This window comes from Oppia nitens, unplaced genomic scaffold, assembly GCF_028296485.1.
Source record: "Oppia nitens isolate AA-2021 unplaced genomic scaffold, nextdenovo-longstitch-racon4-pilon3 scaffold7_pilon_pilon_pilon, whole genome shotgun sequence".
Classification (NCBI taxonomy): domain Eukaryota; kingdom Metazoa; phylum Arthropoda; class Arachnida; order Sarcoptiformes; family Oppiidae; genus Oppia; species Oppia nitens.
In genome coordinates, this window is record NW_026533251.1 from 3,732,889 (window position 1) to 3,757,500 (window position 24,612).

Genomic DNA, 24,612 nt, shown 5'->3' on the forward strand with positions numbered 1-24,612 from the left:
TCAAGTTATTTTTTACTCAATAGGACGCAATTGTATATAATTTATACTGTATGACTATAATCTATAAAGTATATATATATATATTTTAAAAAAATAAATTAAGCAATGTGCTTTTTTGTATATGTTATCTCAAGTAGTTATTTTTGTTTACTGTTAATTATAGATCTATTATATTTTATTTAATATCAATAAGTAATCAATTTATATAACATATATAAATATCTAACAATTGTTTTAGTATATATATATTAGTTTAACTAGCTTAATTATTTTGTGTACAATAACTTATATATAACTTCTAATATTTATATAATAGTTTTTTAAAAATTATATTATAATTATTACAATACATAATACTACTTAAAATTTTTTTAAAATGTAAGCAAATTTGAATTTTTATACATTTTGATTTTACTATTTTTTAAATAATTATTTTTTAAAATTATATTTATTTATTATTATCTGTTTTTTGTTGACAGTAAGATTAATCTGAAAGATGACTTCACAATCAATGACTAGTAGTGATCATACACTTTATGACATACCGGTGCCAAACGATACTAAAATTCAAACTGAAATCAATGGTACGAAAACTGTTGAGAACAGTGTTAGGAAAAAGTCAATACCGGAGCGCATACCGGCGTTTGGCATAATATGTGCATTAATTGGTAAATAATTTATTTTGTTAATTTTTTATACAGTATATAATTATCTATAATTATTTTATTACTATTATAAATTATATTTTATATAAATATATAACTTATAAAATATATTTTTTTCTAAATTTTGTGTCAATAGGTGTGTCCCTGTTTTCGGTGGCATCGCTTATTGTGAAATTATTAGGCGAATTACATGCAATTGAAATACTAATAATTAGGTATGTAATTAAATTAAATTATTTTTTAATAGTTATAGTATATAATAAATCTTATCAAATCTTATTTTTTAAAATTTTTTTATCAATATTTTAATTAGTTATTTTTAAAAAAAATAAGTATTATTAATCTATAGATATTGATTATATATCTTTTTAGTATTATATTTTGCAACAATGTTATTATCATTAATTAATTTATTGCTGTTATAATAAACTTATATATAATAAAATATATTATCTATTTTATAGATAATAACTGGATTATATTGATTATTAATTAATTGATTTTTTTTGTTTGCCACAGGTGTGCCATACAATTCATACCATATTTTGCAATCACTATCTATAAGAGGCACTCATTATTTGGTCAACCGGGACATCGACTGTCACTTGGATTGAGGTGTATATCGGGCACCACATCACTGGTCACACTGTATATAGCCTACCGAATGATGCCGTTATCTGATGCCACCACTATATACATGGCATCGCCAGTGTTTACCACTATATTTGCCTATTTGTTGCTCAAGGAAAGGGTAACATTGATTCAGGCCATCACCGGTATTGTCAATATAGTAGGTGTAGTAATCATTGCCAAACCGGAGTTCCTGTTCGGTGCCGACGACAACAAAGACGACGATGTCAAGTATGACAAACGTGTTATCGGTATCATACTGTCCATAGTGTCGGCCATCAGTACTGCCTATTCGTTCATTAATTTGCGTAAACTAAGGACAACACCCGTACCGGTAGTTATCATGTGGTATTCACTGACAGTAGTCATAGCCGGATGTGCTATACTACCAGTACTTGACCGATGGCGTATGCCTACCGGTTCCCGTGCTTGGCTACTGTTGTTGGCCATTGGTGCGGCCGGAATCGGTAATCAATTATTCCAGACACTGGCCTTCAGGTACGAGTCTCCCGGTCCGGTATCAGTCACCCGAAGTTTTCAAATAGTTTTGGCATTTGTTTGGGAAGTATCGATATTTCACAACACAGTCGAGTGGACATCAATTACAGGTGCGCTACTCATAACTGGTTGTGTATTATGTACAGCACTGCTCAAGTGGTATAACGAAAATCCCGAAAAGTTTGCATCGATTACTAATTGTTTTAATTGTCGACAAAATTCATATGATTTATATGATGGCAATAGTGATAAAAATATAAGTAATTTAAACAATAATAATATAAAGTGCAATAGTATTATAGAAAACAGTGATAATAATAATAATAATAGTGATAATACTACAAGAGTTTCAATAATATTTAATAATTACTAATCCGTATAACTAATTAACTATTATTTATTTTGTAAATTATTATTATCTGTAAATACAATAATGTAAAAATTTTGCCATTTTATTTTTATAAAATTGATTTATAAATTTTTATTATTATTATTATGAATATCAAATATTTTAATAATACTAAATAATACAAATCTTAATTATATTTATTCATATACTTTATTTAATGTACACTTATTAAACAGGTTTTAATAGATTTAAGTTTTTTAAAAATGTGATATTAGTTATTAATAAATTAAAAAATAATGAATTAATAATATTTTTTTTAAATAATATATATATATATTTGTAAGCAAATAATGTTTTCTATTTTTATCAAATTATTTATTTATTAACAATTGAATAATGCGATTGTGTTTATATAAATCAATCGAAATATATGATCCAAAATGTTTGCCACAGTTGTCGTCGACATTACACTTGAATTTGGGTTCAATTGAATGATCTCTGGATATGTGTTGTCGTAAACAATGATTTGTTGTAAAACTTTTCAAACACTCATTGATTGAACAGACAAATCGTGGTTCACATAAATGTATGGATTTATGTCTAATTAATTGTGTTTTTAGGGCAAATGTTTTGTCACAATACTCGACATCACATTTGAATTGTTTGTCTTTCATATGAACAGCCAATTGATGTCTTTTTAATAAATATTTTTCTGTAAATCTTTTGTTACAATTATTATAATAACAAATAAATGATCGTATATTCAAATGTACATTAGATTTATGTCTATTCAAGTCATTATTTGTAGTAAATTTTTTACCGCAATCATTGAAATCACAAATATATCTGACATTTAAATGTTTAACTTTTTGATGAACTTTTAGATTACCTTTAGTTATGAATATTTTGTTACAATAATTGAAATCACATTTGAATCGTAAATCTTGTGAATGACTAATTTGATGTCTAATTAAAACACATTCATATTTAGCTTGAAATCGACATTTTGGCCAAAAGCACGTGAATCGCGTGTTGTTGTTATCGACACGTGTGTTGTTTTCATCAGTAATTTTCAATGATTTGTCACAATAAACATTTGTTTTCATAGTTATATCATTTTCATTACATATGTAAGCATAGGTTTCACACAATTTTTCACTAATTTGTTGAAAATTTTTTGTCAAACATTTCAATTGATTGAAATGATTTAAATTACTCTTCAATTTATCGCTTATTGAACACATTTTCCAATGATTTCACTAATTTTTTTTCATAATAAAATTAATTTATTTTTAAACTCTTGAAAACCAATTGAATAGTTTTGAAATCAATGATTGAGATGACAATCAATGGATGATATTTTTTTGTATAGATTTCGAGAGAAAGTTATCGGTGTTTACATAAAAATGAATATTTTTGTGAGAAAAATAATTTTTCAATATTATTACTGTAGTCTAAATATAATATATGTATAAATATCTACATATATTGATATTTGTCATAATTTATAATATTCAACATTTGTTTCTACATATTAATCTATTTTAATCCCTAAAATAAACCTAAAATAAACTTAATAATATGTGATAATGTACTGTATAAGTATTTAATTTAACAATTATTATCCTATGATATATCACATGTTTATAAATATATTATATATATAATTTTAAATTAAAAAAAACATTCAAAATACAGTTGCATCCAAAATAATAATAATAATAATATCAAAAATTAAAATATCTTATTCAATGTAAAGGGTATAAACGTTATAAAATATTTGTTATAAAATCTAAAAACAATAATATAAAGCAATATTATTATAAAACTATATCTTAATCATTGGTTTGTATTTTATTTTTAGTGTATATCTTATGGATTCAGTGAATATCAAATACTTCAGATGTCATCAGTGAAGACATATATACTGTATATATAACTCTTATTATATATTTTTGTCGGCAACTGTTTGGGCACTCATTTCATATTATATCAATCGATGACAACATTTTCCAAAGAAAACAACTCCTCAAGAGTTTTAGGATCAGTGATGACCACAATTCAGACGACAATTGTTTGTCTGCCGCCAAGATTTTTATGAAACCAATGATAAGATTTATATATAAATAAATAAATAAATAAAAAGTGATGAAAACAAATGAGATAATTAAATGAATATATTATTATTATTATTTTTAGCCAGCATTTGATAGACTGAATAATTTTTTTAATTAGTAAAATAAAATTTGTTTAATAAATATTAAATAGTAAACAATAATTAATTATTATATAAACAATTAAATAATTGAAATATTTTTTTTTAGATTTAAATACAAACTCAATTTTATTTTTAATTTAATTATATATTATTATCACTTTTTCTTAAAAATTACAATATTTATTATCATTAGTGTAATTAATTTTTATGTTATTAATTATTATCAAATAATTTTGTTTTTATATTTACATTACAGAAAAAAAAACTAAAATTAATTTTCTCTCAACAAATGTTTATATTTATATATATATAACTTAACTATATTTTTTACAATTTTTTGTATTTTAACTAACAATTTTTGTTGGAAATATTTTTTGTATGTTTGTTAAAATTGCTGCTTTTTTTAATTGGTAATACAAGTATTATTTTTTTTATTTATAATTATATTAGTTATACATAAAAAATCAAATATATATATTAATTTTTGAGCATTGATTGTATGTTTATTTAATATTAATATAATTTATATGAATAGTTAGTAAAAATTTTTTTTTCGTTAAACAAATTGTTTAGTGTTTTAATATCATATAATAATAAATGTTTTTTGTTTGCTTCAAATAATTACATAATTACAGTTTTGTTGAAAACTATTATATATATATATATATTTATTTATGTTGTTTTTATCTATAACATAATGTATGTTAACATTTGTGTAATTATTATTATTGTTATTATTATTATAATTATTTAATATGATTATTATTTTATTTCATACGATATTTACAATATGTTTGTCTCTCTGATAATTAATAATATTATTATTAATTTTATTTAAAAAAACAAAATATATATTTAAAGTTATTTTTTGACTAGATTATTATTATTATTATTACACACTCATCAAGTTATTAATTAATAAAGTTTTTTATATCCATATTTATTTTTAATTAAAATTATTATCTGCAATTTTTGAGCCTATTATTATTAAAATTATTTATTTTATTTTTGAAATTTAACAAATGCTAATATAATTTATAATTATAATAATGAAAAAATTTTCAAACAGAAACAAATTTGTTAGTTTTAATAATCTCAATAAACTCTCTTTTTTATATATATATATAATTATAAATCTAATAACACTTAGTTAAAAAAGCTAATTAATTTTATTTATAACCATAAATATTTTTAAAAATTGTTTAAAATTTTAATTATATAAATGTCTATATTTTATATATTATTCTCTTTCTCTATATATATATACATAATAATAATAATAAAATAACTTAATTATTAAAATTAAAAAATAGATTTTCAATAATATTTCACACATAATCACTATTTTTCTCAATAAAAAAATCAATAAACAATTTTACAATTTAATCAATATTTTTTTTTGTATTTATATATATAAATCATCTAGCACTAATAATAATAGTAAAGCTATTAATAGTTTTAGTAAAACAAAAAATAAATAAATTGTGCAAAATTGATCGCGGCTAAATTCCTTTATATAATAATAACAATAATAATTATTTTTTCACCGAAAAAATAATAATTAATAATATTGTAAAATATATTATTAATAATTTTAAATATACATGTACAATAGTATAATATATATTGTATATAAAATGTAAACCATAATAATTAATAATAATAACTACAATAATATTGTATCATATTATTAGTATTATTAGAAAAAAACAATAACAAATTTATTATACATAATAATTTTTTTTAAAAAACATTTCAGTCAACATAATCATAATTTTAACAATTTTGTTTTTATATATGAAAACATAACAACAACAATAATAACTATTGTACCTTTCTCATTTTATTTTGAATGGTTTGTTTGTTCATTGGTTAATCAACAAAAATTATCAATATTAATTTTAATTAAAAATGTTAAAATTATGTATTAGTATTATTAATAATAATAAATGATAATAATAATAATATTTTACATTAATTTATTTTACCCAATTTTTTACATTTCTATATATTAAATTAATTTTTTAAAACTATTTTACTGTATTATTATCATTAATTTTATTTGTTTTTAAAAAATTTAAAAATAAGTTTATGTATATTTTTAGAATAGATTTTCAATCTATTGTCAAAATTATTATTATCATCATTTTCATTATTAAAATTTATGTACTAGCTGATTATTATTATTATTATTAGTATCAATAATAATTTTGCACACATAGGCACACAAAAAACACACTTAGATATACAGTACACACACACAAAACAAAACAATCTTGTACAATTATAATTAATTAATTAAATTATTTTAAATATTAAATATATTCACACACACAATAATTATAATAATAATAATTTAGCAAAAACATAAAAATGATTTAATATATATATATATTAATACCAGTATATACATAGTACAGTATATGTCAACACATTATGTAATATACTGTAGTAGTGATTGTAACAACAGTTATAATAATCGTAATAATTATAATAATTAATTATTATTATTATACTATTAGTACTTATATCTATTACAGTATTATTATAATTATTATTTTAGTAGTAGTAGTAGTAATAGTAGTAGTATTGTATTTACTGTAGTATCCACATAACTAGTGTGACCAGTTTATTATTATTATTATTTAGTTAAATAAAGTTGTCTACAATTAATGCACAGACACACACACACACACATACATGCATCCTAAATGATGACACAATAGGATAGCCAGCAGCTTGTAGTAGTAGTAGTAGTAGTGGTGGTGGTGGTGATGGTTGTTGTGTGCAGGTAGTGTCGGTAGGGGCTCAGCCCTAAATCAATGGCTCATGAGATCTGGTTCAACATTGTGCGATATATGCAAATAGATGATCCAATACATAAAATTGAAGCAAATAAAACAAACTGGAAACACTACACGCGAGTATTTATCAATATCACTGGGCGATACACCAAACAGTTTGTTGGGATTTTTGCAGCCAAACGGTGCACTGGCCGGCGTCGATGGCGTATCGGGTTCCTGTCCACCGCCGCCAGCACCTGGTGTTGGTGTGGGTGGTGGTTGTAGTAGTTGTTGTTGGCCAGCACTGGCCACTGCTGCTGCCGAGGACGTCAATTGAGCACTACTGCCGCCGTTGTTCAATGGATTTTCTACTGTTGTATATGTTTTGGCATACGATTTGGCGTCAGACATCTTGAGCCGTACATCCTATTCATCATTTGGGGGATAAAAAAAATAATTTTTAATTAAAAAAAATCAATATTTTATTTTTTAATAAATAAATAAAAAAAATTCAATATTAAAATTTGAGAAAAAAAATCAATTTTCTTTCTTATTTTTTTTGAACACTTCAAGTATTTAATCAATAAATATTTTTTTTATTCGCTTAACTACTAAATATTTATATATTTATATTCATATCGAAATTTTTTTTTGTAATTTTAAATAATAATAGTAACAACAAAAATATTTGATTTTTTTTTATTATAATAATAATTTTTTTCTAATACCAATACTCTGTAGTATTTTTAGTACAGTAGATGATTGTCTATTCTATAGACGTAATGTATATTTGATTATATATGGAAAATAACTATAAAAAAAATTAATTTTTATTTTTTATAATTTATATTTTTTAATATAAAGTGCTATACGTTGTGTACCGGTATAGTTATATAAAATAAATAAATAAAATTACTGTACAGTATAGCTTTATTAGTACACTATGGCAGTATATATTATATATTATCAAATACACAATAGTAACCCTAGTATTATAAGATTATTCAGTGTAACCAATAATATACAAGAGAGAGAGAAAAAAATCTATCAATAAAATTAAGTAAAAATAAAATGCAAAAAAAGTAGTCAACAAAATTATTCAACAACAACAACATTATATAAGACTCTTAATAGTAATAGTAGTTTAGTGTTGTTGTTGTTGGTATTGTTATTATTGGGATTTAGTATGCTATACCATACATAGCGCTTTATTGTGTAAGTGTGTGTGTGTGTGTGTGTGTGTGTGTGTGGTGTAATGTACATAGAGATAACAGATAAATTTAAAAAAAATAATAAGTAACAAAAAACACATACATACATAAACACACACACACATTGTTTAATAAATTAGCTTAGTAAAATAAAATAAAATAATCATCATGGTCAATACATAATTTATTCTATGAAAATAATATTAATGATGATTAAAATAAACACACACACACATACATACACACATACATACATACATACACACACACACACACACATACATACATACATACACACACATACATACATACATACATACGTAAACATAAATATATACTGTATAATATACAATACTGTAAAAATTCATTTAATTAAATTAGGGCACTAAACAAATTAAATTAATGGATAAGATGAGGGTATACTATATGTATATATTTAATATTTAAATATATTTTACTCTCTCTCTCTCTCTCTCTCTCTCTCTCTCTCTATCTCTAAATTAAACTGTACATATACTTGTTATATGTTAGATATAATTTAATTTTTGCATATATGATATGTTTGTGATTATTTTTAATTAGATTAAATTTTAATCTATTAGGTTTTTTTTATTTAATCAAAAACTAGAAAATTATGTTTATATACCGTACAAACAGTTTATTATTGTACATTATATACATTATGTATTTTGCATAACTAAAAATATATTATTATTATTTTTGCTCCTATTATTATTATTATTATTGCTATCATCATCAACATCACTGGTTTAATGATTTATTTGTTTTGATTGTTTTCAACACACAATTTTTTAAGCAACAAAATAATTATTTTAAATGATTTTTTTCACATCAATTTAATCTCTCTCTTTATTTATCTCTCTCTCTCTCTCTCTCTCTCTCTTTCTTTAGAAACAAACAATTATTGATTTTTAAATGTATTATATATTTTTTGTATGTGTATGTGATGTTGTTGTTGTTGTATTAATGTTTGTTGTGTTAAATAATCCATAAAATTTAGAAAACAATTATAAGTAAATTCTTAATTATAAATGATTTTATATAAATTACATTTATTTTTATTTATAGTAACGTTTAATAATTTGTTAAAATTTTGTTGTTGTTGTTTGTTTTTATATCATAATAATGAATTTGATCTGAGTTTTGTTTTTGGTTACTTTTTATATTAAAAAAAATAAAAATTTAATATTTAAAAAATATAAATTTAATATTTAAAAAAACTATGGTTTATATATATATAAATATATATATATTTACTATTTATAATTTTTTATATACACGCATAAACACATACATTATCATTAATTTGTGTGTGTGTGTGTGTGTGTGTGTGTGTGTGTATTTAAAACAAATGTGTGTTTAAAAATAACATTATTATCGCATTATACTGTATTTAAACTATAAGTAACAAGATTTTAATATATATATATATATATATATAATTTTATGTTTGTATGTATATATATATAGTATATACAGTATATATTGTATTAAGGAATTGTTGTATAAATTGATAAAAAATATCATTTATTATAAGACAAATCAATACAAATGTGTTTTTCCTTTAGTTTGTCTACAGTGTTTGTGTGTATGTATATATGCATTATATTGTATTAAATATTTTATATATAAGTAGAGAGAAAGAGAGAAAAAAAATTTTGTGCTATTAAACACTAGTGATATATATTATAGTAATGTGTGGCAAACTTTAACTTTAAGTATTTTTGTAAAATAAATCAAGCTATTAGTTGTAATGATAAATAAAATTATATATATATATATATATATATATTAAATGGCTAAATTTTTAGTAAAATTATTTTTAAATTAGTTAATATTCATTAAAATTTTATTAATAGTAGCAAATTTTGTACTAATAATTATAGATATATTTTTTTTGTATTTTTTATAAAAGAAAATTTAATAATATCTTAAATTAAACTCTTTTATAATAGTTTTATAATTAGTATAATTATATAATATAATAATTGTATATATAAACATCTCATAGATATAAATAAAATTATTAGATATATAATTTTTCTTTTTCTTGAATATATATTGAAACTATAAATATTATATTTCGATATATATATATATTATATAAGTATCATATAATTAAAAAAAATATTTATTCATTAAAATATCATTTGAATCATTAAACACAAAATTTATATTTTATTTTTTCTAAATATTATATCTACTAATTTAAACTATAATACAGTGTATATATTGTACTATTTTGTATAGGAATGCTATGAAATTAATAATTTGAAATTAATATTATATAAAATAAATTAGTAATGTATTTAAATTTTAGCTTTTTATTTATATTATATCTATGTATAACCCTCTAATATAATGAATTGATACTGTATATAGAGTATGTTTAGTAAAATAAGTCACTAATAAAATAAGTTTGAATTATTATAACTAGTATTTAATGTATGTTTAATGGTTTTATATGTTACTGAATATATAAATATATATTATATATATATATATTTTTTTGTCGAGTATGCTATGCTATTGAATAATCAATAAAATTATTACTATTATTATTATTAACATAATTATTAATATTACTTATTAATGGTAAATACAATGAATACAATAAACACTAGACTACTATTAAATGACACTATAATTAAACTTCACTTTTTTTATAAATACAAATAAAAATTTGATTTCATTAAACTCTATACTTATATATAATTATAGAAATATATGGCATACTTGAATAAATTTATATTACATTCATAACATTACTTAATTAAAATTATTATCAGGTTTTATAGTGTGTAGGTGTCTATACTTTTTTTAAATATTTTAATGCTATTGAATATTAACTACTGAATATTTAAAAAATATATATTAATACATATATATACACTGTAATTTGAACAAAACAAAACAAAAAATAAAATAAAATGTTATTTTAACAAAATATTCAAATAAAATAATTTTATGTTAATTGACGATAATTTTAAAATAGAAATTTTTTAATTTTTATTTTAAGTTTTTTTAGGCAATATCTTTATTTAACACCAACAACAACAACAAAATTTGAAAATACAATCATATATTATATTAACAACAACAACAACAAATAATTGGAAATAAACTTTATTTTAATGTTTAGTAAAAACGTAAGAAAGAGAGAGAGAGAGAGAGAGAGAGAGAGAGAGAGAGAGAGAGAGAGAGAGAGAGAGAGAGAGAGAGAGATTGTAAAAAGTCATCAAAAATACTGGTCTACACAAAAAAAACAAAACAAAAATTACTTTAAAAGTAGGAATTGGTCTCAAAATCTAATAAATCAAAGCATAAAAAATAACTGTAGAAATACTAAAATAAAATAAAAATCAGTCGAAAAAATCTTTCCGAGGAAATGGCACACAAATCGACACACAAAATGAAAGTATAGGAGAAAATATAAAATACAAAAATAAGTCAAATGAAGGGGTTTTTGATGTTTTTTTCTGTGTGTTGTTACTGTTGTTGAGGCAAAACATCATTTGTCTCAAAGCAATATATATTAGTTGTAAAGAGAGAGAGAGAGTGAGAGAGAGAGAGAGAGAGAGAGAGAGAGAGAGATAGAGAGAGAGAGAGAGAGAGAGAGAGCAAAACTCTTATCCCAAAATAAAAAGTCATATATTGTGTGGTGTGTTGTGTTTTTAGTGGACTTTTTTCCACATACAACATCACTAGTGAAACAAAAATATAAAAAATAAAACATATTTAATAGTATTTATATATATATATAAAGTAATATTTATTATCTACTATATACTGTATATATATATATATGTGTGTACACTTACTGATAATATATCTATCTAACTATTTATCTACCTATTATTTATATACATTATATATTTAGTTAGATAAGAAAATTTTGCTATTTCTACGTTTTTTTTATATACAGTATATAAAGTATTACACTTTTTTGTTGTTGAAAATCTCTAATAGTTTGTATTATTGTATTGTAATTGTATTGTTGTTATTTTTATAAAGTATAACTAATATAAATAAATTCAAATAATATTTATAGAATATTCTTTTAATTATGGATATATATATATATTGTATTTTTAATTTTATAATAATTTTGATAATTTTAGTTAACTATTTTAACTAATTTAACTATAATTTGTTTGATTATACAAATAATAGTTGTTAAATTAAAATATAGTGTTATTTAGACAATCATATAAAATAAACACTGTATAATGATGACTACATATATAGTATAAATAAATGCAGTATTTTATATATTAAATATTTGCTTGTTGTTATCTATATGTTTCTAATAATGTATTATATAGTAGTAATAATAATAATAACTAAATGATAGTATTTGAGATTGATTGACAAATGTGTGTATGTCTACTACTACTGTATATATATATGAGATATAAACGATAAATAATAAATGATTTATTGAATAGTCTCATCATTTGCCATAATATCCGATTCAATGATTCATTTTTTATATTATTATTTTTACTTATCTATGTATAGTAGTAGTAGTAGTAATAATAATAATAATAATAGTAGTGTACTACTAGTAATGTAATTTACTATACAATACTGTATACTACTGTATGATATATGCATATATCATAGTATTATATTTGTATAGATAGTAGTAGTATTACAAGACAACAACAACAAAAATTACAAATATTGCACCAAAATTTCTAACATAAAAAATTATAATAAATACATTACAACAATATACTGTATATATATATATATATAAATATAATTTTTTTAAATGTATTTTATGATTTTGTTTGTTTTCAACTCTCTCTCTCTCTTTCTCTCTCTCTCTCTCTATCTATCTATCTATCTATCTATCTATCGCTTTCATGTCTACAGACAAACAACAAATTTGAGACTTAATCACTAAATTACTTAAAAGCATTAAAAACGTGTTATGATTTATATAAAGAATATAACTTTGTATTATATATCCATTTATAACTTATATATATATATAAGTCTATGTATAAAATGTTTTTTATTTATAATTTTATTTTTCTAGTTTTTTTTGTTGTTGTTATTTTGTGTATAACTACTTATTCATATTATGGGTACTACACATGTTTAGTGGAGAAAAACATACAAACAATACATACATATATGCCATGAATTTGATCTCTCTTTCTTTGTATAATTAAATTATAATAATATTATCAACAAAAAACAACAAAATAAATATATCCATTAAATCATAAAAAAATATTACTTAAAAAAATTATTTTATTTTCTAGTGTTTTTTTATTAAATAAAAATTGAGGTCATTTTTTGTATGGTTATTTTTATATCATAAAATTTAACATGTACATTTTTTGTCTATTGTGTGCTAAATAAGACACACACACACATACAGTACACTAATAATAAATATGTTTTTATTTTAATTTTGTTGTTGTTTTGAGTGTTTGTTAGTGTGTAATATTATACAGTAAATAATAGATACATTAACAATTGGCTAATTTAGCATAAACAAAACAAAATTTACTTTTTTGTATTATACATTATTAAATTATTACATTAATATGTCAATAATATGGGGTTTTATATATATATATTATATATATATATATACTGTATATTTACAGTACAGTAAATGTATTATAACCTTTTGAACTTTTGAAGATATATTGTGTATACAATTTATATATAAAAAAACATAGTATTAAAAATAAATACATAATTTTTTATACTCCACTTAATATTAAATAATTATCTATCTATCGATCTATTCATATATAAAATCTCTCTCTCTCTCTCTCTCTCTCTCTCTCTCTCTCTCTTCTACTGTCTTTTTAATACATAAATACTATATTTATATTTATATATATATATATTGTTTGTATGTCTTTTAAATATAATTTATCAATAAAATGATTGATTGCTCTTAACTTATAAATAAGGAATTATATTCAATACTTAAACAATATATAGAATATATTGTATAACAGAATATTCTATCATTTCTTTTCTCTTTTTAAAAACGATATTCATATATAATATAATAAGAATAATACAATTTATACTTACTTTCACTCACTCATACACACACACACACACACACACACACTCAACAACAAAATAAAAGAGATTTTATATATATATATATCATATATACTGTATATTATATATATACTGTATATACATATTTCGTGAATATAATATACAAAAATTTTTGACAATACATTAAACGCATAGTTATGTCTATAACTGTATGTAGTACTGGAAAATATGAAAATACATTATTGTTATATTGCATAATACAATATATTATATATGGGTTATAATATATATATATATATTGTGCAGACTATATCCTCCCTCAAAAAAATCCTAACCTTATAACTCTCAATGCACTCCACATTAAATTTATATTAATATAATTTTATTTTTTACCCTATCGTTGTCTAAATCTACTGAATTATACAATATTATATATATATACATACATTTAAAATATATTACAAAATATATACAGTATATATATATATATATATAATATACAAAAATGTGATTTTAAAATAGACTGTAATATATATGCAAATTTCTTTTTAAATGTATTTTTTCATTGTTAAACATTATTATTATTTTTTTCGGCAATAATTTAAAATCTCAAAAAAAAATAAATAAATGCATATTAAATGCTAAATTACTTTTTTTTCTAAAAAAAACAAACCCTTACTGTACACTATAATTATATTTAGTTGTATCAATATTATAAAATAGTTAATACATTTTTTTTAAAAAATTTTGCTATTGTTGTTGTTGATGTTTTATTGATAGATAAAATTTAATTATATACTGTATGAAAAATTGATAACCTACCTGAGCACATGTTGGAGGACAAGCTTGTATGGATGGGTGGTGCACAATACGTGGCGTACCCATACCCTGGTACCGTTCCATGCGCTCATTGCGGTCAATGGTATGATGGAGCTATATATATATATATATATATATATATAAATAAAATGTTTAAACAAAAATTAATTATTTCGTTTAATTTTGTTTGAATAATTAAAATATTTTTTTAATTCCAAATAAAATAGAAATAAAACATCCTAAAATTTTTACAATATAATTAATAAATTTTAATTATAATGTACAATGAAAATGATATATATTTTTTATTTTTAATTAAATCATTGTAAATTTAAGTTTAGACATATATATATAATTATATATCTAAAAAGTATTGTTTATATTGTTATTATTATTATCATTATATAAAGCATTTTTAACAAATTAATTAATACCATAAAACTCTTTTACGTCACTATTGTGTAATAATGGATTAAAACATTTAATATATAAATATATATAGATATACAGTATATGCCATAAAAACCGCTATTGTATTGTTGTTATTGTGTCGTCTATTATATATATTAAATATAAACAATAGATATATACTGTATATATATATATATATAATTCTTAATATATATGAAAAAAGCTCAAAATAGTTATATGTATTTATATTTTTACTCTCCATTAAACTCCTTAAATAATAATCAATATATAAAGAGTATGGACTATAAATACAGTGATGTCTACTTTAAGGGGATAGAAATCTGGGGGATAAAGGATCAAAACAGACAATATATATATATAATATTATATATATATATAAAGGGATGTGCTTTAAACACCACACATACTGGTAGTAAATCATTAACAATGTTTAGGATTAACAGATATAACATATATTAAAAATATAAAACACATTTATACAGTGTATAAAATATTTTAAAAATAGTTAATATATATATATATATATATATATATATATTAATATACTGATAATCTATATTGCTTTTTAAAATATAAGTTATATTTTACTTTATTTATCAAACAAAAAATATCTAATTTTATTATATTTAAAAATCGATTTAACGCATTAAACAAAACAGAAAATTAATTTCTTTTATTTAATAATAATATTAAGAAAATTGTTTTTTAAAAATAAATTATCACATAAACTTTCGCAACAAAATTTCATTAATATAATTTAGTATATAATAAAAATTAATATAATGTCTATTAGTAGAAAAGTAAATGAATATAAATTATTTTTTTTAAATAATACATTAATCAAGTAATTTATATAAATATAATGTTTATATAGTATTCATTACATAGACAGTGTATATACAATATATATTTATATAAATTAATATGAATACTGTTTTATTCAATAGTAGGCAACGATAAGATAACTAAAAAATTAATAACTATTTGTTTTCTATCAATTTATTTATATAAAAAAAATTACAAAAAGTATTCTATTTTTTTAAATTAATTATCACTTTTAAAAGCATATTATATATATATTTGTACTAATATAATACTACATATTAAATATATACGTTTTTTGAGTATATATATACTGTATATATAGTTTATGAATATATGAACAGCATCACACTTATTGGGAGCTAAAATCTAAATTGTAAAATAACAAAAAAAAATGCAGTTATTATAAAGTATAATATAATCGCTTTTTTGCATTTCGATCGATACGACTATTATTTTGACATTTTGTTTTTTTTTAAATATGAATGCAATGATAGAGTTGAAAGAGAGAGAGAGAGAGAGAGAGAGAGAGAGAGAATAATAAGAAAAAAATGTTAGATAAACTGTAAAACAAATTCAAACAAATATAATACAATTCAATAATATTATGAACAAAATACTAATACTACTACTAATAATAATAAGAAAAAATTGTGAACAAAATTTCAATTTTTGTTTTGTTGAAGATTTAGATTTATTAAATAAATCTTAACAACAAATATAATACAGAATTTATATAATACATGTTTAGTACATATTTAATAGTATTTATAATATATTAGTATAAATACTATTAGTACTGTCTAATGATATTTAATCTGATTATTTTAGATATATATATATATCAGGGTTAAGTAAGGGGGGGGGGGGGGGGGTAAGGCCAAAATACCCCCCCCCCTAAGATCGAGAAATTGGGATTTTACCCCCCCCAGACTTTTTGACCAAATTGAAAAAATTGTCGCTTAAAAACGAGGAGAAATGACCCCCCCCCCTAAAATTTCGGCGCCGAAGGCGCCGAAAATTTTTTTGAAATTTAAAAAAATTTTAATTTTAGTTGATACTATTTTAGTAAGTGTTTTTATGTTTTTAATATTTATAAAAATCTAATTATTGATTAAAAATAGTTAAAATAATGTTAAAAGTCATCAAAAAATAACATTATTTTAATTAAAATAAACTAAAAAATTAAAAATTACCTATTTGTTGAAAAGAGTAATCATATTACAATTTAAATATAAGTTTAAGAAGTTAATAAAACAATAAATACTTATGTTTTTATTAATAATTTTTAAATTTTAAATAAAAAATTTAAAAATATTTTCAATTTTGTACTTAATATAATTAAACTTTAACGAAATTTGAGTTAAATAAGTAGTATTCAGTCAGTATTTGTATAAAAATAAAAATATATAACAAACTATAAACATTAAGTATTGTTTAAAAAATTAATTATGTTAAAAGTTAAAAATTATTAAAATACTAAAAATAACTCATAGTGTATCATTAATGCTTTTATCAACTATTTTTAAATCTTAAATACATTATTTTATTTTTTTTGTTAAAATTTAAGTTTTTATTAATTTTAAAAAAATTTTTTAAAAAATATTTATTTTTTGTTAAAATTTAAATTTTTGTTAATTTTTAAGTTTTTTAAGTTTTTTTTTATATTTTTGGAAATTTTACCTATTTTCCCGGGAATTTATACGGGAACTTTATTGAATTTACATGGGAATATTCGGGAACTTAAGGAATTTTTAGGAAATTTTCTCTAGACCCCCCCCCCCCCCTTGATTTTGGATTTTTGAAAAAATTGCCGTTTAAAAATGCAATAAAAATCTTACCCCACCCAATACCCCCCCCCCCAAGATTTTTTGAGAATTTTCTAAATTTTACCCCGGTCTACCCCCCTAAAATCCAAAACCTTGCTTAACCCTGATATATATATATATTTATTAATATTATACAGTATCGGTATATTGATATTATAAATTATATTATTGTATACTTGAAAAAATGCATATCCATTACTACTAGTATTAATAATGTATATATAATAAAATTGTTAAATAAAAGTATTAATTAAATATAATAATAATAGTAATAATAGATATATAAGTGTAATATTAGTAGTAATTATAATCACTGGCGGCTAAAAATTATATTGTATATAGAGAAAACATTATTTTAACAAAATTTAAAATTAAGTTGATTTTACAAATCTTTTATTTAAAAAAAATAAAAAACAAAAAATCTATTTTTTATTTTGTCAAAAATATACCGTATTTACAATACAGATATGTCTAATAAGCAAATAAACTTTATTAAAAATATATATATTTATATAATTTAATAATATATTTATTTAAAATGTTTTATATATATACACACTGTATAATCTATAGATATATGTCTGTATCTATATTTATATGTATATCTATAAATATATCGATGACAGATAAAATTGGCAATAATTTCCCATTTGATTGATTCATATAAATAGATACCCAGAGATTTTTTAAGCACTTGTGACACGTGATTGATTGAAATGTTTTTTATATGTATATTTGTGTGCAGAAAATACATGATATATATATATATATATATATATCGATAATAAAAAGTTTAACACACAACTATTATATATATAGTATAAACTTTATATATATATTGTTAAAATTTTCTTATAAGTAAATAATTTCAAGTTTGAAAACGTAATTTTGTCATTTAAGCGCCCAATACATGACATCAATATCAATTTGGTAGTTATGATAATATAAACTTTAACATTTTGTTAAACTAGCTTACAAAAAAATTGAACATATATAAAGTAATATATATATAAAGTATATTTACAATATTAGAAAGCTATTTGACGAGAGAGAGAGAGAGAGAGAGAGAGAGAGAGAGAGAGAGAGAGAGAGAGAGAGAGAGAGAGAGAGAGAGAGAGAGAGAGAGCAAATAAATTGTTGATAATATCTTTATTATTATTATTATCATCATCATCTGGACAAATAACTAAAAAATTATATATATATATATATTAATATAAAGTAAATTAATTGTATTATCTAATTTATTTAATGTCATTTATAATATAATGTAAAAAATCTATTTGACATTTATAATAGAAAAATTCTGGGAATCATTTATAAATATAAATCAGTTTTTAAATTAAAATGTAATTTATTAAGTTTTCTGTGAAATAAATATATATATTATTTACTTAATGACAAAATTCCTCAACAAAATCAAATAAATTTATAATAATATAATTATAATTTTCTACAAATTAATATTCAAACAGAGAGAGAGAGAGAGAGAGAGAGAGAGAGAGAGAGAATAATATATCATAAAACTATTGATGTATTTATTAATAATTCAAATGCCATTTTATTATTGCTTTTAACATCAAACAGAAAATATTACCATTTTCTCGGAAAAGTTTTATTTTAGCTATTTTATGATCATTTTTAATACTACTACAGTAAATATATATATATATATACTGTATATATATATAATATAAAAGTCTAATAACTATATATATATATAAATATAAGAATATAAGAAAATATTTACTTTAAGTGACTTTTATTAAATAATATATTTAGACAAAAAAGACCAGTTTATATATATATATATATATATTGAAAATATCATTTTCAAGAGTTTTTTATTTTGAAAATGTTAAAAATATTAAGTAAAATTAAAAAGAAAATGCTTTTATTTGACTTTCAAGTAAATTTCTTATTTTTTTTATTGTATGTTTTTTCCATTAATAAATACTGGTACTAAATATATAATAGATTTTCTAATAATATATATATCTATATATATATATTAAAAATATTAAAGTTTTATAAATATAATTTAATTTGAAAATTTTTTTCTTTTCTCTCTCTCTTTTTCTATTGAATGTAAAAGTTAATAATATCATTATAACATTTTTTTCTGTTATTAACTTTCAATATAACATTTTGTTTCATATATACAGTATATATATATGTACTATATATATATATATTTCTTTTATATTAAACAATAATTGCTACTAGAGATGGGCAAATAGAAAGTTTCTAATAAATTTCCCTGAGAAAGTTTCTAGAAAGTTTCTCAAGAATAAATTTCTATAGAAATTTAACTTTTTTGTTATACTATGGGATCCCCATATCTATAGATATTGTAAAACTATAAATATATTAATGAGACACTACTATACATATAATATTATACTATATAATGTAGATTACTGTATAATACTATATTATACAAATGGGATACCTATATAAATAATTATAATTTTTTAATAATAATAAGTTTTGTAAAATTTTATTCACCATTTTATTATATCATAGTTTAATATAATTAAATAAATAAATTTTTTACTTTAATTAATAATTAAAATACTAATACTAATATTTAAATATTACTTATAAAAACAATGTTAAAGATAAAAAATATCGAGAAAACAAAATTAACCATGGGGATCCCATAAATAGAAATTTCTTTTAGAAACTTTCTAGAAATTTCTCTATTATTTTATAAATTTCTCTTTTTTGCCAACACTAATTACTACACAATGTACAGTATATATATATTATATATTTATTTTTATATTTCCATGTAATCAACAGCATTGTACAGTATTTATTAATTTATTGTATATATCATATACAATACACCATATATTATATGAAAATGTATAATATAATTTCAAATGAAATAATATTAAATATATTTGGGTCAGTCCAAAAATTTTTGTTGCAATTGATATCAATTCCATAGAATACTAGTATATATATATATATATATATATATATATATATATATTATACAAAATATTCTTCTAATATAATGTGTGTAACATAACTATAAGCTCAAGAATATTCTATAAATAGAGAACTCATTTTCTATAACATTAAGTTTTATGGCCAACAAATATTGTTTGATAGCGTTATTACTTCACTTACTCACTCACTCACTCACTCATAGACACATATTATTGGGAGAGAGAGAGAAAGAGAGAGAGAAAGAAAGAGAGAGAGAGAGAAAGGGTGAGAAAGTGAGTGAGTGATTGAGTACGAGATTAGTAATGATTAGCTTTAATGGGAAAACTTTTTGATATATATTTATAAATATATTATTATTGTTAGTAATAGTAGTATAGGTATATATACAGTATATATATATAAAGTATATATATATATAGTATACACAAGTAACTGTATACTAAATAATCGTATAAGTCATATGAATAATAATAATAATAATAATAAAGATCTCTATCTACTACTACTACTGTACTACAGTAATATTTAATGCTAATCCTCTACAGTATAGTATAATGATATTAATTTTAAATCAACTTATAAATATTTATTATCATTATTAAATAAATATGACAACAAAATAAAATGAATCAATTTTTATTTTGATAACATTATTATTAGTAGTCTCTCTATCTATCTCTCTCTCTCTCTCTCTCTCTCTCTCTCTCTCTTTTACTTTCTTATACTACTAGTTAGTACATTGAAAAAAATTGCTGACATTAAGTGACTGACAATTTCCGGCACATAAGACAAATACACTTAAAAGTTTGTACAATTAATATATAATATAATATATATATTTATAAAGTTAAATGTCAATACATAAATTATATACAGTAGTATATTTTTATAAACTAAACTTATAAAGTTTAGTTGGTAATTTAGTTTTTTTTAACTTTTTGTATAATATTGTTATTTAAAATTGTTATTTTTGTTTTGTTTTTTATCATTATTAGATTTATATACAAAATATTTTGATAAACAAAATAATAGATGATACAGTATATTTTTATTATATAAATATGCAGATATTTATATATTGATAAATTGACTTACATATAAATTTAGATATATATATATAATCTTAATATATTACATATAGTTATAATTTATTGGATTCCTGATTAAATTTATCCAGGGCAATATATTTATTTGTTATTTTTATTGTAGTGATCTTATGTAATCTTTGGCCATGATTTATAGCTATATATATAGTATATACAATATATATATATTGTATATATATATAAACACATAGCTCATCAATAATATCACATATATAATAATAATAATATTAAATATTGATACGCATAGAGTAATTCTATACAATACTGTATATAATCTAAATATAAAAAATAAAATAAAATTATATAATATAAAATAATATTACTATAATATACAAGCTATACATACGCAAATGTTTTGTGCGTATTTATTATATACAATATATATATATATATATATATATTACTACTATATATATATATATATATAATATATTGTGCAATAGTTATGGTAATAAAAATAATCTAGACACAACATTAGTGGAAAAAATTGACTAATAAAATACAATATATATATATATATATATATATATATATATATATATATATATATATATATATATATATATATAAGTTATATATATATATTCTGTATATTTTACTGTATATACACACATACATACCGATACATACATACCGATACATAGATACATATAAATATACTGTACTGTATACAGTATATACAGTATATTTGACAGCTATGTCCTAGCAATTAATCATTGAGCTCCTAGATATATTGTATGTGTAATAAATAAAATATATTTTTGCTATAATATTGTAGTAGTAGTAATAGTAGTATTGGATATATTTATTGGATATATTGTATCGTCCATATCAGCGTGTTATTTATAGATAGTGTATACTGTATATCAAATGTATAAGCAATGTTAGTTGGAAACAAGTAAGCTAGGTGGTTTAACACAATCATTGACATAATATATTGATCATCATTTTTATATAAATTTTTATATATATATATTATATAATATAATAAATATCCTAGTTTGTTGGTCAACTAAAATAATCAATTTTATTTATTTATTATACTAAAAGTTTTTGTTGTTGTTGTTGTTGTAGAAAAAACTTTAACAAAAAAAACAATAGTTATGAGTGTGTGTGTGGTTTGTTTGTTAAAACAATTTTTTTTGTTTATTTTATTTTATTATTAGTTTTTATTTTGTCTATTACAGTAAAACGTTTTTTGTTGAAATATTATCGCCACAAATAAATAAATAAATTACATTTTAGTTGACAAAATAATAATAATAATAATACTTTCAAGTTATAAACTTATTATAATTAAAATATATAAATACATTATATAAGAAAACAACTACTATTTTTTAAATATTTTTATATATTTAATATATATATATATTTTAAAATATATAATAATTTAATTAATTAAACAACAAAAAATTAACTTGGTTGACGTTAACTATTATATTATGAATTGCTATATAAATTGATAAGCTTAATAAAATATAATAAAATATTTATTTTTTTCTATTAACTATAATATAATTTAATCACACATTCAATAATAAAAAACATTATAAATATTAAATATATGAATTTTATATTTAAATTCATATATATATATATATAAATTTTTATATATTTGAAATATATATCATTAATTATATACTTAAATATTCAATAAATAAATATATTCATATAATTTATATTACTATAAATTTATATATGCATATCTCTACTCCCATTCATTTTCAATATATAATAATAATAATATATCATAAATATTATATATATATAGAGGAAACAAATATACAAATTGCTTATAGATTACATAGAAAAAATTGATTAACATAATATTTAAATAATAAATATCTATATATATATATACTATACTATACCGTATATGTTTTAATATACTTGAATATTAAATATATATAAGTAAATAATATTGATATTTATATGTATATGTATATATAAACTAAAACAAATATATTTAATAATTTTTAATATTTATATTATATGTAATGTTATATTAATAATTATTCATTTGTTTGCTTATCTAATAGCTTTTTCAAACATAATTTATTATAAAATGCTATTTAAAAAAAGATTGTGTATATAGATAATACTGTATGATATTTGCATTTTTAAAAAGCTTAACTAATGGATATAATATTTTTTAAAAATATAGACTAACACAATAATATGTTTTAACTGTAAATTGTATGTTATTTTTAAAAAATAAATATT

At 19.9% G+C, this 24,612-nt stretch overlaps 2 protein-coding genes across 2 annotated transcripts in view; one reads left to right on the forward strand and one right to left on the reverse strand.

Moving 5' to 3' along the window:
- Positions 1–496: 496 nt before the first annotated feature.
- LOC128963711 (solute carrier family 35 member G1-like) lies at positions 497–2,385 on the forward strand. The gene is made up of 4 exons (XM_054310223.1): positions 497–668; positions 802–880; positions 1,185–1,973; positions 2,379–2,385. The coding sequence occupies exons 1-4, from the start codon at positions 497–499 to the stop codon at positions 2,383–2,385; spliced, it is 1,047 nt and encodes a 348-aa protein (XP_054166198.1).
- Positions 2,386–7,001: 4,616 nt separating this feature from the next.
- Positions 7,002–24,612, reverse strand: part of LOC128963712 (gamma-aminobutyric acid receptor subunit beta-like) — a 46,700-nt gene continuing 29,089 nt past the window's right edge. The window contains exons 8-9 of the mRNA XM_054310224.1: positions 15,240–15,350; positions 7,002–7,569 (exon numbers count right to left, since the gene is read on the reverse strand). Of these exons, the coding sequence (XP_054166199.1) occupies positions 7,180–7,569; positions 15,240–15,350 (501 nt within the window). The 3' untranslated portion in view covers positions 7,002–7,179. The remainder of the gene's footprint in view (positions 7,570–15,239; positions 15,351–24,612) is intronic.